The sequence below is a fragment of the Oryctolagus cuniculus genome, chromosome 17 (genome assembly GCF_051225735.1).
Source record: "Oryctolagus cuniculus isolate XC-2025 breed Fujian yellow rabbit chromosome 17, ASM5122573v1, whole genome shotgun sequence".
NCBI lineage: Eukaryota > Metazoa > Chordata > Mammalia > Lagomorpha > Leporidae > Oryctolagus > Oryctolagus cuniculus.
In genome coordinates this window covers 50026903-50042554 of record NC_142883.1, presented here as the reverse complement: position 1 = coordinate 50042554, position 15652 = coordinate 50026903, and the positions used below count along the sequence as shown (strand labels likewise).

The 15652-nt window shown below is 60.7% G+C and overlaps 1 protein-coding gene across 1 annotated transcript in view; it reads right to left on the bottom strand.

Annotated features, from left to right (window-relative positions):
- The window catches only part of PITPNM3 (PITPNM family member 3), an 88001-nt gene that overhangs the window by 29808 nt on the left and 42541 nt on the right, over positions 1–15652 (bottom strand). The window contains exon 4 of the mRNA XM_008270855.5: positions 9447–9494. Within this exon, the coding sequence (XP_008269077.5) occupies positions 9447–9494 (48 nt within the window). The remainder of the gene's footprint in view (positions 1–9446; positions 9495–15652) is intronic.

The following is a 15652-nucleotide window of genomic DNA, read 5'->3' as shown; positions in this document are numbered from 1 at the left end:
CCCCAGGCTGCCTTCCTCTGCAGGTACTCGCAGCTTTGCAACAAACAACAGTCGGGGTGAGGTGGGCTGGGGGAGGCACCCCAGGGGCCAGCGTCGTGGTGCAGCACTTGCAACGCCGGCATTCCATAGCGGAGCGCCAGTTGGAGTCCTGGCTGATGGGCTTTGAATCCAGCTTCCTGTTCGTGCACCTGGGAAAGCGCTTGGGGCCCTGCCACCCGTCTGCGAGGCCAGGATGGAGCTCCGGGCTCCTGGTGTGGGCCTGACCCAGCCCTGGCTGTTAGAGTCATTTGGGGAAGGAACCAGCAGATGGAAGATCTCTGTCTCTCCCTCTCACCCACCCTCTCTCCGTCTCTCTGCCTTTCAAGGCAACAAGATAGACCATTCAAACAATAAACAGAAAAAAGGAAACGTATCAGAACGTGGAGGTCGGCTGTCCCTGAGGTCGGGACGACGGCCAATTGTTTAACGTGGTGTTTTCCAGTCCTCTCGCGAGCCCGAGGCTCCCTGTTGAAAGTGGTGCGTGCATCGACCTCCCGGTCAGACAGCACAGCACGAGCGTGGTAGAGCGAAGGCAGAGCACCCCGGGGCCCCACCCCTGGGCGCTGACAGGGAAAGCAAAAGCACCGCTCGCGGAAGGGAAGGCTGAACGTGAAGCAGACGAGCGGATCTGAGCCTGCGTTTGCGCTAAAAAAGCTGACTCAGCCTCCCTTGCCACTGCCGCCTCTCGTGCTTACTCAGGCTGGGCTGAACACACCAAGGTGACTCGGGGCCAGCACCTGCCTCCAGGGAGCTCGCAGGCCCCTAGGGTCACATGACATCACACGATCAAGGCCAGGCCACGTGGCCAAGACCTGGGTCAAGAGACCATGCCCAGGCCAGGGTGATGGCCTCTGGGGCCAACAGCAGAGACCTCAGTGCATCCCGGCCCCGCCCCTGCTGCTCAGGCCACCTGGGGGCCACACCTGGAGTCCAGGAACCAGGCAGGAAGGCTGTGGGAGGTGGCCCAGGAGGCTGAGGGCTCCGGCCTGCCGGGACCTCACGGCTGCCTACAAGTCCACGCTGTGGACCGGGTCACGGGGATGGGGGCAGGGGTGGGGAGGCTTCTGGAGTCCCCAAGTATCAGCACAACCTGAGAAACGTCCAGAACGCCTCACGCTTGCCAGAGGCGGGCATGCTCCTTCCCTGCGGGTAGACAGGCAGGCTACAAGAGGGGCCACTTCCCAGGGTGTTCGTTTAGGTGGGGGCCGGGGTGTCGGGGCTTTAAGACTCCTTAGCTCTCAGGGCCAGCACCCTGTCATGTCTGCCGGATGCATCCGGCTCACGACGCCAAGGTCACGTGTCCAGACCTGCGAGGCCCGGCCCTTGCTAGAGTCTGGGTGCCAGACCCTGCCTGTGGAAACACGACGCTGGGCACCCCCAGTGAGCAAGGGGATCGCTCCAGGGAGCGACTGCCCTCGGGGAACCCAGCTCGGATCAGGAATGTCGCCATCTTGAACCAGCAGATGAGTTCCCAGTGATGCTGGGGTGACACAGTGTCTCTGACCCTCTTGCCCTCCCACGACTGTGTGCGTCTCCAGTTCTCGTGTGTGCCTGACAGTCTTCCCCTCTGTCCTGGGAGCACAGGGTGGGGGAGGTGCTCTCCCCACTTAACAGATGGGCAGACTGAGGCTGGCAAAGGCACATCGCTTTCTCTCAGAGCGCAAGTGAAGGGGAGGGGACCTGAGCCCTGGTCACCAGGCAGGGAGTGAGAACGGGGTGTCCTGTCCCTCCTGAGCGCTCTGTACCTCACTTTTGCCCCCTCAAAGTGAGAAGAGAGGAGAGACACTGACACCAGGAATAGGAGCTTGCTTGGGCCGCAGGACTCTGCTCCTCTAGGGTCTGCCTTGGCCCCGCCTCCACTCCAAGCCCTGCCCCCCAGCCCTCCCTTCAAGACGCCCCTGGGTTCCAGCAGCAGGGCTGGGGGTGCACAGCCTCAGCACCCTAAAGAATGGCAACACTCACTCAAACTCCTTTCCACCTCTCAGGCTGGCCACGCCCCCCTCCCACTTGGCCATTAGGGTGTGGGGAGGGGGCAGGGGCAGACAGGCGCAACCCCTGCAGGGGGCAATTTGGCAAGGGCACCAGAAACACAAAACGCCCTTGACACAGCGATTCCAAGTCGGTGTGCAGATGACCTGGGTGCGGTTGCTAATGCTGCTGAGAGGGGACAGGTCAAATGTATGACACTGCTGTGATACGGGGCGGAGCCAAGGCCAAGATGGATGAACGTGAGTGTCGGGGATGTGAGGGATGGCACAGGGGTCTGGGAGGGTGCGGGCACTGCCATCTGCGAGGGGCCACGCCGCCTGTGTGTGGAGACCATCCCCGGGGCCGAGGTTTGCACCTGGGTAGAAGGCCTGGGCGGGCTGGAGCGGGGGCGGGGCAGGCCCCCACTCCGTGCCTGCTCCTTTGGAATTTTGTCCTCGGCCCTGCGCTAGCCACTCAGATAAAAACCAGAGGGCTCCGGAAGCACACACAGCAGGTCATGGACTGAATGCTAATTTATATTTTCTCCTGCTCTGGCCGCTCGGCCCCTGAGAAGGTTCAGAGTACGGCTTCCTGGTGGTTGGTTCCACCCTTTGTGCCCGGGGGGAAAGGATCTGGGGAGACCAACTCCCGCAAACTCTCTGGCCCAGGGTGGGGGCGGGGAAAGGATTCCAGGGGGGTACCCCCTCGGCTCTGGGATGCTGCAGACCAGGACAAAAGCGTCCACCAGGGTGGCACCCAAGGCCCCCCAGGGCTCAGTGCATGCTGTGCACAGGTGCTGGACACCCACAGTGCACATACATGTGCACACATGTGCACACATGCACATCCACATATACCATTCCCTCTCCCTGGATGTTAGGGAAGACACCTGGGACTGTGGGATGGCAGCAGGAGACTGAGGAGTGGAGAAGCACCTGGAATCGCTGAGGGGTCTCTCCCAGCACAGTCGGACAGCACTGGGGAGACCAGATGGAGCAGCTTACAGAAGAGCAAGCGGAAGGGCGGCTTCCCCGGTATGGAAGTCCGGAGGCTGCACTCACTGCAGTCTCCATACACCCCTCCCGACCTGTTTCCCAAGGCTGAGGCTCCCTGGCTACTGGCTGGGCTGGGCCAGTGGACGGGACCGAGGGCAGGACTGGAGAGAACTAGGGCTCTCCCCTCCCCAGGTCGCCATAAGTTGGCTGCCCTGCCCAAGGCCGCAGCTCCTCACATGGCTGCCTTCAGGGGCAGGAATGGCCCCAGGACCCTGCCTGTGAATCAGGTCCCTTGACTGAGCTCTGCTCCCACCAGGTGGTCTGTATGCGCCCACCTATTTCCTACTGCAGCTCAGGCTGGATCTCAAGGTAGACTAACGCTCTATGCAAAACCTCATCCCAGCCCTCCCCCAACACATGCCTGCATCTGGCTGCTTCCCACTCCCCAGCCAGGGTCCCCCCACTCTGCCCGCCTCTCTGAACTCAGCCACAACAGCCATTTGACAGCTCTGGCCACAGGGCCCTTGCACGTCTCTTCTGTGTGCTGTGCCTGTACGCTTCTCCATGCTGTCCATGTGCCTGGTTATTTCCTTCGGACTGCAGTGTCCCCTCTTCCAGGGGGCTTCCTCTCTTACCCCCCTCCCCCCTAGAAGCACCACAGACCTCTCTTTCCTGGCACAAACCCTCATGTTTTAAATTTAATAGTTACTTGGCTATTGCCTTCCCCCTCCTCCATCTCCCAGACTGTAAAATCCTTAAGGGCTGAGATTCGGTTTGTTTTTGCTCCATTTTATCCCTGGAGATGGTTCTGGCATAGAAAGGTGCTCATTAAATGTTTTCTAAACAAACATGTGAACGGACTGAAAACCTGTTCCCATTTTGCAGCCCCACAGGTATCAGGAGCTGCGTGTGTCCCAGCAAAGTACCGACAGGACACAAATAGACCGGAACATGCACCTGCGCACACACAGCCTCATGCAAGTGGAGGCGCCAATGCACTGACACGCACACTGATCCACACGAGAAAATGCAGGGGCACATGCACGCACACACAAGGAACCCTGCCAAGCATAGAGATACGGGCGCAGGCAGAAGTGCTCCCAAGGCGGCCGTCTGCCACCCCGAGCTCATTAAAGCCGGCTAAATATAGCCCGTCTGCAGCTGTACGCAGCAAGCTGCCCACACAGGCCAGGAAAAGACACCAGTCTCCAGGCAGAGGAGCGGGGAGGCCGGCAGTGGGCAAGGGGCCTCATGCATTAGGGCTGGGCGGGGTCCTCCCAGGAGACCACCCGCTGAGGGGCTGCAGGAGGGGAGAGCTGCTCCTTGGGCCCCTGCCCCTGGGCAGCGGGTTGTAAGGTCAAACCACACCCCTTCGATGGCGAGGGCTGAGCCCAAGCTGTGTACATCGTCTGTCTGGGCCAAGGCCCGAGCTCAGGCCAGGACCCGGGCCGGAGTCGGCCAGGGACAGATCGGCACTCAGCTGGTGGTCACGACAGAGGCTCAGTGGAGGATGAAGATAAAGGACCAGTCTGTGACCGGAATCGGAGCTCAATCTGGACCATTGCTGGGGTCCTTGGCTGCGGACAAGAGGGCGTCCAGAGTCCCACGGGCAGCCTGACCTAAGGAGGACACCTGGCAGAGGGTAGCCCCTCCCCCCACTGTGGCCTCCCCCACCCCCATCACTGAGGGCAGGCACTGGCTGTGGGAAAGGCCCCTGTGTCAGGCCTCGGGGTCCTCCGCAGGGGCTGGGGCTGGCGCTGAGGGCCCCAGTAGCTGAGTCTACCTGCTGTGGAGCCTGCCCCCTCCTGCATGGGGATGGGGAGAGGAAGCCGCTCCCCTTGCATCTTCCTGCCTTGTGCACATCCTGGACTCCAAGGGTCTGAGGGTGGGCGAGAAAGGAGCCTCGTGGGGCACAAGGGACACCTGGGCACCTGAGAGGGTGAAAACGCAGGCAACAGGGAGCCGAGACCAGATCCGGGACAGAGCTCCGGGGGCGGAGGAGAGAGAAGGGTAGGACTTGAGCACCTGCCCTGGAAGGGCACTCACCCAGGGGCAGCTCGGAGAGAGAGGGCAGCCCAGGCAGCGCCCTGCCCAGTGGTGCTGCTGAGGCTTGGGAGGGGGAGGGGCTGAGAGAGCGCCCAGGGGCAGGATCCCACCTCCCCCCCCCCCCATGAGAAGGACCTGGATGGAGGTTTGGGTTAAGAGAGGGGAGCCTACGACTCTACTCTCAGCTTCTCCCAAGGTGACAGAGAGCCCAGCAGCAAGGGATGGGCTTGGTGGGGGGCAGGTTGGGGTGGGGGAGGTCGGGCTGGATTCAGCACCTGCCCTCCAGGTGGCAACAAATGGATCAGCAAGGGCCAAGGCCAATGGTGCCGGCCCCTAGATGGCTGGGGGGACCCAAGTCCTTCCCATCGTGTGTTGGGGAGGAGGCTGGTTTCCCAGCCAGCCCAGGGGAAGCTGGGAGCCCAAGCTCCCCCCCAGGGTCAGCGTGGACAGGAAGCAGGAGAGCGGACGGGTGGCAGCTCAGATGAAGAGCAAAGGCCAGGCTCGGCTCCTGTCATGGTCCTTGATCCTCTGCAGGGGCACTGGCGGCAGGGAGGCCCGTGCGTGGGAGGATGCGGCTGTCCCGGGAGAGGAGTCGGGGCCCTGACTCCAGCCCGAGAGCCCTGCTGCCTGCTGCAATCGGCGAGCTGGACTCTGGACGGTGAGGGGGTCTAGAACAACCCCTGGTTCCTGGCTTGCCTTGGTGAGGGAGGGCCCGCTCACGTGGCAGGGAGTGAAGGCCCCAGCCCCCCAGCCCCCCAGCGCCCAGCCAGCTCGGGGTCAGGTGTGCAGGAAGCCCTCTGAGAACGTTTGCTGTGCTAATGGAGCCACGTGGGCAAGGACAAAGGACGCCAGCAGACAAAGGGGCAGCAAGAGAAATCCAGACCAGGCTGTCAGCTCCAGAAGGGACCCCAGGTGCAGGTGCACAGAGGCCTGGACCCCGGGCAGGAACTGAGACTGCCCAGCAAGTCCGGGGGGTGCCCAGGTCCCGGCCTCGCTCCTCACCTCCCACCACCACCCCCAACCAGGCCCCCAGGCTTTCTCCAGTCTTGTCCCAGCGACAGGCAGGCTGCCCTAGCACAGCCACAGAGGAGCAGATTCCGGGATGCATAGCCCAGGGCCCTGCTGCCTCGCACACCGCTTAGCTCGAGCAGCGCAGGAGGAACCTCTAGGGGCAGTGACAAGCCAGGCCGGCCGAGGGCCAGCCAAGCACCGCAACGCCTGGGCTGCCCGAGAGGATGACGACACTCAGCCCTGCCTCCTGCACCGGCGGCTCCTCCACACCCAGTGGTAGCCGAGGTGGGGACCTGGCATCTCACGGCTCGTGTCTCTGGTCGCCACAGCAACAACAGAGGTGGACAGCCTGGACGCCTGCTGCAGCCCAGCACACGAGGCTCAGAGACGTCAGGCAATGTGCCCACAGCATCACAGACACCCAACACAGGGGCTGAGCGCCAAACCCTGGCCTTGGACCTCCCGATCACAGCCCCCGCAGCGCCAGTGTCAGGGGTTCCTGACCGCTAGTCCAGGGCAGTGGGTGCCACCTCCCAACTTGCTTCTGGTGAGCTTTCAAAACCCCCGTGGGAGCATTAAAGAAAGGTAACTTGCCAGGACGCGCATTCACAGTGCGGAAGCGCAGTGCCAGCGTCGGGCATCGCTGCTCTTTTCAAACCCGAGTCACCCGTGTTTATGCTGCCAATTTTGGATTAAAAATAAACAAGTGCATCACCATCAATTATCACCATCATTTCATAAAAGGGGAAGTATTTGAATGCCAAAAAATTGTAGGCAGGGCCTCAAAGTCTGTTGATGGGGAAAGCAGGCTTCTCAACTGAACACATTCACTGCTAGGGAAAAGGGCCTCGTGGGCTGCTGTCCCTGTGGCTCCACACTGGGAATCACCAGCCCTGACAACGTCCAAGGCAGCTCCAAAACCCCCCTGTTGGGGGTCAGCGCTGTGGCGTAGCAGGCCGAGCCGCCGCCTGCAGTGCCGGCATCCCACATGGGCAACGGTTTGAGTCCCAGCTGCTCCACTTCTGATCCAGCTCTCTGCTGTGGCCTGGGAGAGCAGTGGAAGATGGCCCAAGTCCTTGGGCCCCTGTGCCCATGTGGGAGACCCAGAAGAAGCTCCTGGCTCCTGGCTTTGGATCAGTGCAGCTCTGGCCATGTAGCCAGTTGAGGAGTGAACCAACAGATGGAAGACCTCTCTCTCTCTCTCTCTCTCTCTCTCTCTCTCTCTCTCTCTGACTCTCCTTCTCTCTCTGTGTAACTCTGACTTTCAAATAAATAAATAAATCTTAAAAAAAAAAAAACCCTCTGTTCTTCACTGGAAAAAATTGTCTTTAGGCTGGTGCCGCGGCTCATTATGCTAATCCTCCACCTAGCGGCACCGGCACACCGGGTTCTAGTCCCGGTCGGGGCACCGGATTCTTTCCCGGTTGCCCCTCTTCCAGGCCAGCTCTCTGCTGTGACCCAGGAAGGCAGTGGAGGATGGCCCAAGTGCTTGGGCCCCGCAACCCATGGGAGACCAGGATAAGCACCTGGCTCCTGGCTTTGGATCAGCGTGGTGCACCGGCCGCAGCGCACCAGCCATGGCGGCCATTGGAGGGTGAACCAATGGCAAAAGGAAGACCTTTCTCTCTGTCTCTCTCTCTCACTATCCACTCTGCCTGTCAAAAAAAAAATGTCTTTAAGGAGCAGAAGGGGATGACACCTTTGGCCGAATAATTATGCCTAAAATCTATAATCATGACCAAAAAAAAAAAAAAAAGAAAGAAAGACATACATTGCATCTATCTTACCACGGACCACCATTTTTCTAGCCACATACAGGAGACACTGAACGTCTTGTGCACTCCGTTGCAGCCGTGCCAGGTGGCCGGCACCCCCCACCCCCGACCCCACGCAGGGCTCCCTGCCCACAGCCCTCAGGACTGGGGCTGCCTCCCCATGCTCGCTCTCTGCTTCGCTGTGTGATGGTCTGACACCCTGGGAACCTTCCTGGCCAGAGAGACTGAGACGATGAACAATCTGCCCGTGGACACCAATGTCACACACAAACCACCTCACCCTTGCCACCACCCCCGTCACCCCCTTCATCTACTCTCCTCCGAGCCCACACTTTCCACTCGCTCCTGCCTCTGCCTCCTGACCTGTCCCAGTGCCACGACCATGGCCCAGCGTGGCATGCTGGACAATGCCACGGCACAATTCTTCCTCCCGGGGCATTAGTCTCCGTGTCATCACTCATTCACCTGCACACATCAGAGTCTCAGACTCCTCTGAGCACAGTTGGCCCTCGTGCTAAGCTCAGCCGCTTGCTCCCAGTGAGGGCTCACGAAACAGCTGCTCCCTCCCCTTCCATAGCCCTGGCCTTCCTCCTGCCTGGTGCACTTGTGGCCTGAGCCTTGGAGGGGGAGGGGAGCCCTGATGGACACTTACACCCACAAGCCCCTAAGTGTCTTGTCTGCAAATGACCCCTGGATGTCACAGACATAGATAGGGTTTCCGGGGCCTGTGCACCTGCTCAGGGCTGGACTCCGGCTGTGGGAAGGCCGATGTTGCAGCCACCTCTTGATCTGAGCTCAGAGGTCTACATGAGCCAGAGCTGAGGAAACTGGGGGGAGCCGGGCCCGAGCCCAGGGAAGCCGCAACCACAGGTGGGAAAGGCAGGAGCTAGGAGTGAGGGGAGCTCCGAGCTGACCCCACCCTCGGACACACACACTGGCTGATCTCCCTGGCCCCAGCTTCACTGCAGCAAATCCACGTGGCTACTGCACCAGCAAACCCGCACACCCTGGCCAAGCCCTGCCCAGGTCCAGTGCCACGCTCAGCGCTCTGGGAAAACACAGGCAGAAGGGAACCGGAGCAGCTGGTATGACACAAGAGGGCACAAAGACCTGGGAGAACTGGGCCCCAGAGCTCCAGGCCCTATGGGGGCGGCCTCCTCGTGGTGGGGAGCACGGAGCAGACGCCTCCAACCTAAGGCTCCATCCGTGCTTCCTGGAAGGTGCGCAGCCCAGAGGAGGTGGTGACCAGCAGAGCAGGAGCCGCTCCCCGTCCCTGTCATTTGTCCACACTCAAAGCACACTCACCAGGCTTCCCGTCTGCTCTGTTGGGCCATCTGCCTGGGCCAATGACCTCACGCCCCTTGCTCCAGCTCTGATACCTGAACTGCCCACTGTGGGGGTGACTCAGGGACCCGGAGGGCTTGGCTCCTGGGTCAGAGTGGCCCTAACTCAGGCTGAGTGAGCCCGGGGCCTGTGGTCCTGCTTGTGAGCGAATGGCACTGATCCTATACCCTGTGAGCTCTGAGGGATGAGTGAGGCTTCGGGCCCAGGGACTGGGGACCCCGCGGGAGGAAGAAGCGGCGGAGGACGGGGTGTGTGTGGCTGTACTCACGCTGCTTCTCCTGCAGGACACTGGATGTACACGGCGCCGGCCCGTCTCCTGCAGGGAGAGAAGACACGTCACTGCCAGGGCCCTGCTAGCGGCCCCCACCCCACGCTCCCTGCTGTGCAAGACGCAGCCAGAGCCCAGCTCGACCCATTGCTGGGGGGTGGAGGGGAGGCAGAGTATGGCCTGCCTCTCTCACCTCTCCCCCTCCTTCGTCCTCCCTGGCTGCTTTCTCCATGTACTCACCATCTCCCCCAAGGCCAGGCTGGACTCCACATCCGTGCAGCCCCCATATGCCGCTGTCTCCCGTCCAGACCTCTCTCTAAGTCCTGTCACCTCCCAGGAGCTTCCCAGGGACCCCATCGTGACCATGCATCCTGAGTAGGTCCCAGTTGACCCAAAACTCGCTGCAACCTCTCCCAGGGGTAAGAACGGGCTCCAGGGCACCGAGGGACGCCATGCAGAGAGGCCTTGTGCTCTCCCCTGTGGGACCCAAGGGAGCTCCCCCCTCTCCCCAGTGAGCCTCCAGGGTGGGTGGGACGACACCCTTCCTGGCCACGCAGAGCCTTCCCAGACCCCATTCATCAGACGCCATCTCCCCATTCTCGCAGTGCCCCATCTGCCAGGGCTGCCTCCACCACTCGAGTCACCCATGTCCCCTTCTGCTTGGCACCAGGGCTCCCCTGTGCTCTCAAAGACCAGCGGGAGTAAACCATGGGAAGCGTCTGGAGGCCGAGCCTTGCCTGCCTGGCTCCCTCCAACCTGCTGTGTGACCTGGGACACGTCACTCTCCCTCCCAGGTCCCCACCGTGTGCTTTCTCAGGACCCCCCAGGTTCTGTGCTGTGGTTAGACATCCGTGGTGAATGCCAGCTCCTTCATTTGGCCAAGTTACGTCAGCTCTATGCACCTCAGTCTTCTAAGCTCTAAAATGGGATTATCCCCGGGACCCACCTCCAGGGCTGCCGTGAACAGGGAGCAATTAACATCTGTGAAGTCGGTAGAGCACAGCCAGGCACAGAGTAAGGGTTTGGTCCTTGAGGAGCGAGCTCAGTGTCGCTCTATTTGCTTATTTACTCTTTAACAATTGGCCCAAGAGCTGGTATCTTGTTTTCATCATGATGCCAAGTGCAGCCAGCAGGATAGGATCGATGGCCAGGGCTGAGTGCCAGCTCACAGAACTCCCCAGGTCTGGGGGTCGTGACAGAGCCTGTGCCCGAGGGGAGACCAGCTCAGCAGCTGAGGTCCAGGTACCCTGGTGGAGTGGCCCCCACCTGTGTGAAGTGGCTGCAGCCTGCTTCTCAGAGCAAGAGCATTCCAGATGCAGATGGGAACAGGGAACGAGCCAGGAACCACAGGCATCGGACGGGGCCGCCAACTGAAGCCCTAGGAACTCCCGAACACACAGGGAAGGTCAGCTTCTGCCACCAGCAATGAAGACACACAGTCAGAAAATACCTTCTGTCCGCAGGTGTGGTGCTGGGAGCCACGGGGTGTGAAAAGGAGCAGTCAGGGTGGGTAAGGGCCAGGAGCACCTCGGCAGAGCCGCACACGGCTACCAGCAAAGAGAGGCCCAGCAGACGGTGAGAGGAAGATTCGTGAAAGATTCGTGCAGCCAGAATGACCCTGGAGGACAGCTGGTGGCACAGTGATGTGAGTGTCCAGGGGGCGTGCCAAACAGCTAGGCCACGCCCACAGCACACCAAGTCCAGGGAAAAACAACAGTGCAGGCAGGCGGAGGCAAACCAGCTCTTCCCAGTCCACATCTCCTGATTTTTTTCCAGCCGCCCCAACCAGCCCACGATGAGCACTGCCCAGGGCCAGGAGGAAATGCAGGAGTCCTTGTTCAAACAGCAAGGGGCTGGCATAGAAGCACAGGGGGTTACATCACCACTGGCAACACCGGCATCCCCTATGGGCTCCAGTTCAAGACCCAGCTGCTCCACTTCCAATCCAAATCTTTACTAATGCACCTGGGAAGGCAGAAGAGGATGGCCCAAGTCCCTGGGCTCCTGCTACTCACAGGGAAGATCAGGATGGAGTCCTCCAAGGGCGCCAGGGGCTGGGCGGTGTTCTCATGCCAGCCTGGAGGAGGTGCCCACCTACGCAGTGACAGAGACACAGATTCCACTCGGTCCTGTCACTGCCGGAGCGTAATCACGTCTGAGAGCCCAGGCAGGGCTCCTGTGGACAAGAATGCCTGGGGGCTGGCACCGCGGCTCACTAGGCTAATCCTCTGCCTTGCGGCACCGGCACACAGGGTTCTAGTCCCGGTCAGGGCGCCAGATTCTGTCCCGGTTGCCCCTCTTCCAGGCCAGCTCTCTGCTGTGGCCAGGGAGTGCAGTGGAGGATGGCCCAAGTACTTGGGCCCTGCACCCCATGGGAGACCAGGAGAAGTACCTGGCTCCTGCCTTCGGATCAGCGCAGTGCACCGGCTGCGGCAGCCATTGGAGGGTGAACCAACGGCAAAGGAAGACCTTTCTGTCTCTCTCTCTCACTGTCCACTCTGCCTGTCAAAAAAATAAAAAATAAAATAAAATAAGAATGCCTGGGAGGAATGCGGCAAGGAGCTGAGAGCTGCGCTGCCAGCCAGCAGGGGCACAGGTGGGCGGAAGCCGGGAGGCAGGTGTCCCTGCCCAGCAGGTGCATGGGATTCCCTGGGAGAGGAGCGGGCGACATGAGCGCGGGAGATGGGAGCCAAGTCCGGGACTTGGCTGCACCGGGGTGTGCAGCTGCTCCGTGCTCTGCCCAGTGCATCCCACGCATCCAATCTTTGAGGTCTCACAGGTGCGCTTGGCAGGGAAGGAGACCGAGTCGCTCCCCCGGTGTTCAGATCTGGTCCCTCTGGCAGGCACCCTGGGCTCTCCCCACCCCCACTCCCACCCCCTGCCAAAGTCAAGGGTCTCCTGGGATGGCCCAAGCATGGTGGGCAGCACTTACAGGAGCAGAAGGGGGACAGAGAAGGGAGGTTGGCCCGGAGGTACCGAAGGGGAGCGTTGGAGGCTTGGGAGAACCAGCAGGCTCTGACTGGGGCCTGGGGGCTGCAGAGCCCACCAACCCGGGCATGAATGGGCTTGCTGTGTGACAAGGCATACATGTGGCTGGGACAGCAGGAAGCAGGTCCGTCTGCCCAGCGCAGCCCAGCCCAGCAGGCTCCGTCTTCCTTCAAGGCTGCCGCTAGCATGGAGAGGAGTCGGCGGCGAGCCCCAGTTTCCTTATTAGCAGGCTCCCAGGACGAGGGCGATTAACCAGATGTGCAGCTGGCTCAGCCGCTGCCTAAATGAGACCCCACTTGGCCTGGAGCTCCACGGGGGCCCCTGGGTCCGCCTGACAGTCTCGCTGCAGCTAGCGCTTGTTTCAAGGGCAAGAGCTGCTGGAACAGGACGGCCATACCGAGAGGGCTGGGGAGCAGCAAGGCAAACTGCTGATTGCTAGCCCTGCAGGCTTGGGGCCTGTCCCCCAGCTGTCCAGGGAGCTGGGGCTGCCTCACCTCCTCCAAGAAGATGCTAGCAAGACTGCTAACAACTTCCTGCACAGTGTTACACCTCCTCCTCCTCCTGATTCCTGCCTGCCTAACTGCGCTCCCCAAGCCTGACCCCAGCAAGGCACAGGGCCACATGCAGGACCACCTGCGACACATGCCCAGGGCCACCGAAGGGGCGCAGGCAGACGGGGCCTTGGGGAAGGAGGAACCGAGAACTCACTTCTTGCTCTGCCAGGAGGCATCAAGGCGGCCCCCCGGGGGCAGCCTCTGCAGCAAGGAGAGCTGGGCCTGGTCCTGGGTTGAACCCGTCGCCAGACCCCGGCCCAAGTCCAGAGACTCAGCTCATGAAGCAAGGCTGAGAACAAGAGCCAAGGGCAGGATGGTCCCCAGACACTCCCCTCCCTGGGCATCATGTCAGGAGCCAGGCTTTCTCCTGGCCCCGGACAACCCCACCCACACATACACCCCTGCCACGGACCACTGACGCCCCAGCCCCTTTTGTTGTCCCCCACACTGGCTTCCAGAATGATCTTCCTAAAAAGCTAAATCATCCCATGGATCCCCAGGGACACTCTCAGCCCGGCACTCAAAGCCACTGTGGGCAACGTTCCCAGCCCTGCCCATTGTCGGACACCTCCTCCTCTCTTTCCCCTCCAGCCCAATGCCCTGCACACCAACCTCAGTGAAGACGAGCTCCGTGTGGCACCCAAGTCTCCCTGTCTTTTCCTGACGCTCCCTCCTTGGTCTGTCCTGACCCTGGCCACGCCTCCTCAGCCCCTGAATCTCAGCTCCGGAGACCCTCCCCCTCTGATCCCTCTGTACTGGGGTCCCACTCCCGTCAGAGTCTTCGGCTCATCATCACCACCTCACCCCCACTCTAGGACGTCAATTCTGAAGTGTCCGTGTGTCCCCCGCACGCACAGGACATGCATCAGCTATGGACAGAGCTGGCACAGCAGGGGAGGGGGTGGGATGGGTCCCGTTGGCTGTGCTGGGTGTGAGAAAGAAGGTCGGGGGAGGGGTGGGACCCCTCGGCTGTGCTGGGAGCGAGGGAGAGGGTCTGGGCGGGGGCAGGACCTGTGGACCCATCAGCTGTGCTGGGCATGGGGGTGGGGGGGCTTCATCAGAGAGCCACACCAGGTCATGGGAGCTATAGAGGAACTCAGGGGGAGTGGGGCAATGGCAGGGAGCCCCAGGTGGGCTCAGCACGCAGCCCCCCGGCCATCTGGCTAGAACACAGGTGAATGGAAGAGGGGGAGCCGTGGCCTGGGAGCTGTGAACTTGAGAAGCCGCATTGGACGGTGACAGGATGCAGCAGTGACCTGACCGCCCCTTTTACATGTCCCTGGTGGCGGCTATTCCCGGGCTAACTGATTCCATAGTGGCTGGGGCTTACGAACCCTGGAATGCTGTCACGGCTCAGAGAAGGCTGGACCCTGATCGTGGATGGCCCCGCAGGCCGGCCCAGGGCTCCTTCTGCACACAACAAAGGCCCGGCTGCACTTCCCAGAGCACAGCGGCACGAGAGCAGCTTCCTTTAGAAGTTTCACAGGATTGCAGAGCCAGCATTTTATTTTTAAAGATTTGAAAGACAGAGAGAGAGAGAGAGAGAGAGAGAGAGATCTTCCATCTGCTGGTTCACTCTCCAAGTGGCCACAATGGGTGGGGTTAGGCCAGGCTGAAGCCAAGAGCCAGGTACTCCATCCCAGTCTCCCATGTTGGGGGCAGAGACTCAAGCATTTGAATCAACATCTACTGCTTCCCAGGCACATGAGCAGGAAGCTGGATTGGAAGCAGAGCAGCCAGGACTTGAGCCGGCTCCAGTACGAGATGCCACCATGGCAAGGGGCAGCTGAACCTGCTGAGCCACAGCACCGGCCCCAGCCAGGTTACAGAAAGATTGTCCACGGACCTCAAGATCCAGAACTTTTCCTCTGACCCCATCCCTAGAAAATGACATTCACCTGGGACAGGTTAAGCTGCCGCCTGCAGTGCTAGCATCCCATAGGGGATGTGTGTGTCCCGGCTGCTCCACTTCCAATCTAGCTTCCTGCTAATGGCCTGGGAAAGCAGAAGATAGCACAAGTCCTTGGGTCCCTGCACCCATGTGGGAGACCTGGATGAAGCTCCTGGCTCCTGGCTTCAGCCTGGACCAGCCCTGGTCATTGCAGCCATTTGGGGAGTGAACCAGCAGGTGGAAGGCTGGTCTGTCTCTCTGTCTCTGTCTCTGTCTCTCTCTCTCTGCCTTTCAATTAAATAAAATAAATCTTTTTTTAAAAATAAAAATAGAAGATGACATCGGTCACAGAATTAACCTTCAAGAGCCATGTAAAGTAAGGAGCATCTTTAGCAGAACAAAACCAGGGGGCGTTCCCCTAGGGCAGAAGGCAGAGAGACCTGATGGGAAGAGGGAGGACGGGCTACAAGATTTGCAGGGCCACCACAAAAGGAGAAGGCAAGATCCTGTGTGTGAATTAGGACTCTGAAGATGGTGGCGAGTAGGGCATCAAGGATGCAACCTTTCCAAGTGTGGAGACTTGTGGGACTGCCGAGCTCAGATGACCACAAAGCCAGACCAGGGCAGAGGAGACCGTGACCTGAGCCAGGAGAAGGAAGGGCGTGGCCGAGGCGGCGGCAGGCTCACACGTGGGAAACTGAGGAGCAAAGGAAGCGTCTGTGATGGCCTGGGCTTCCGCAGCAGATGCCAGGGGCTTGGTCCTCTCCTGACTC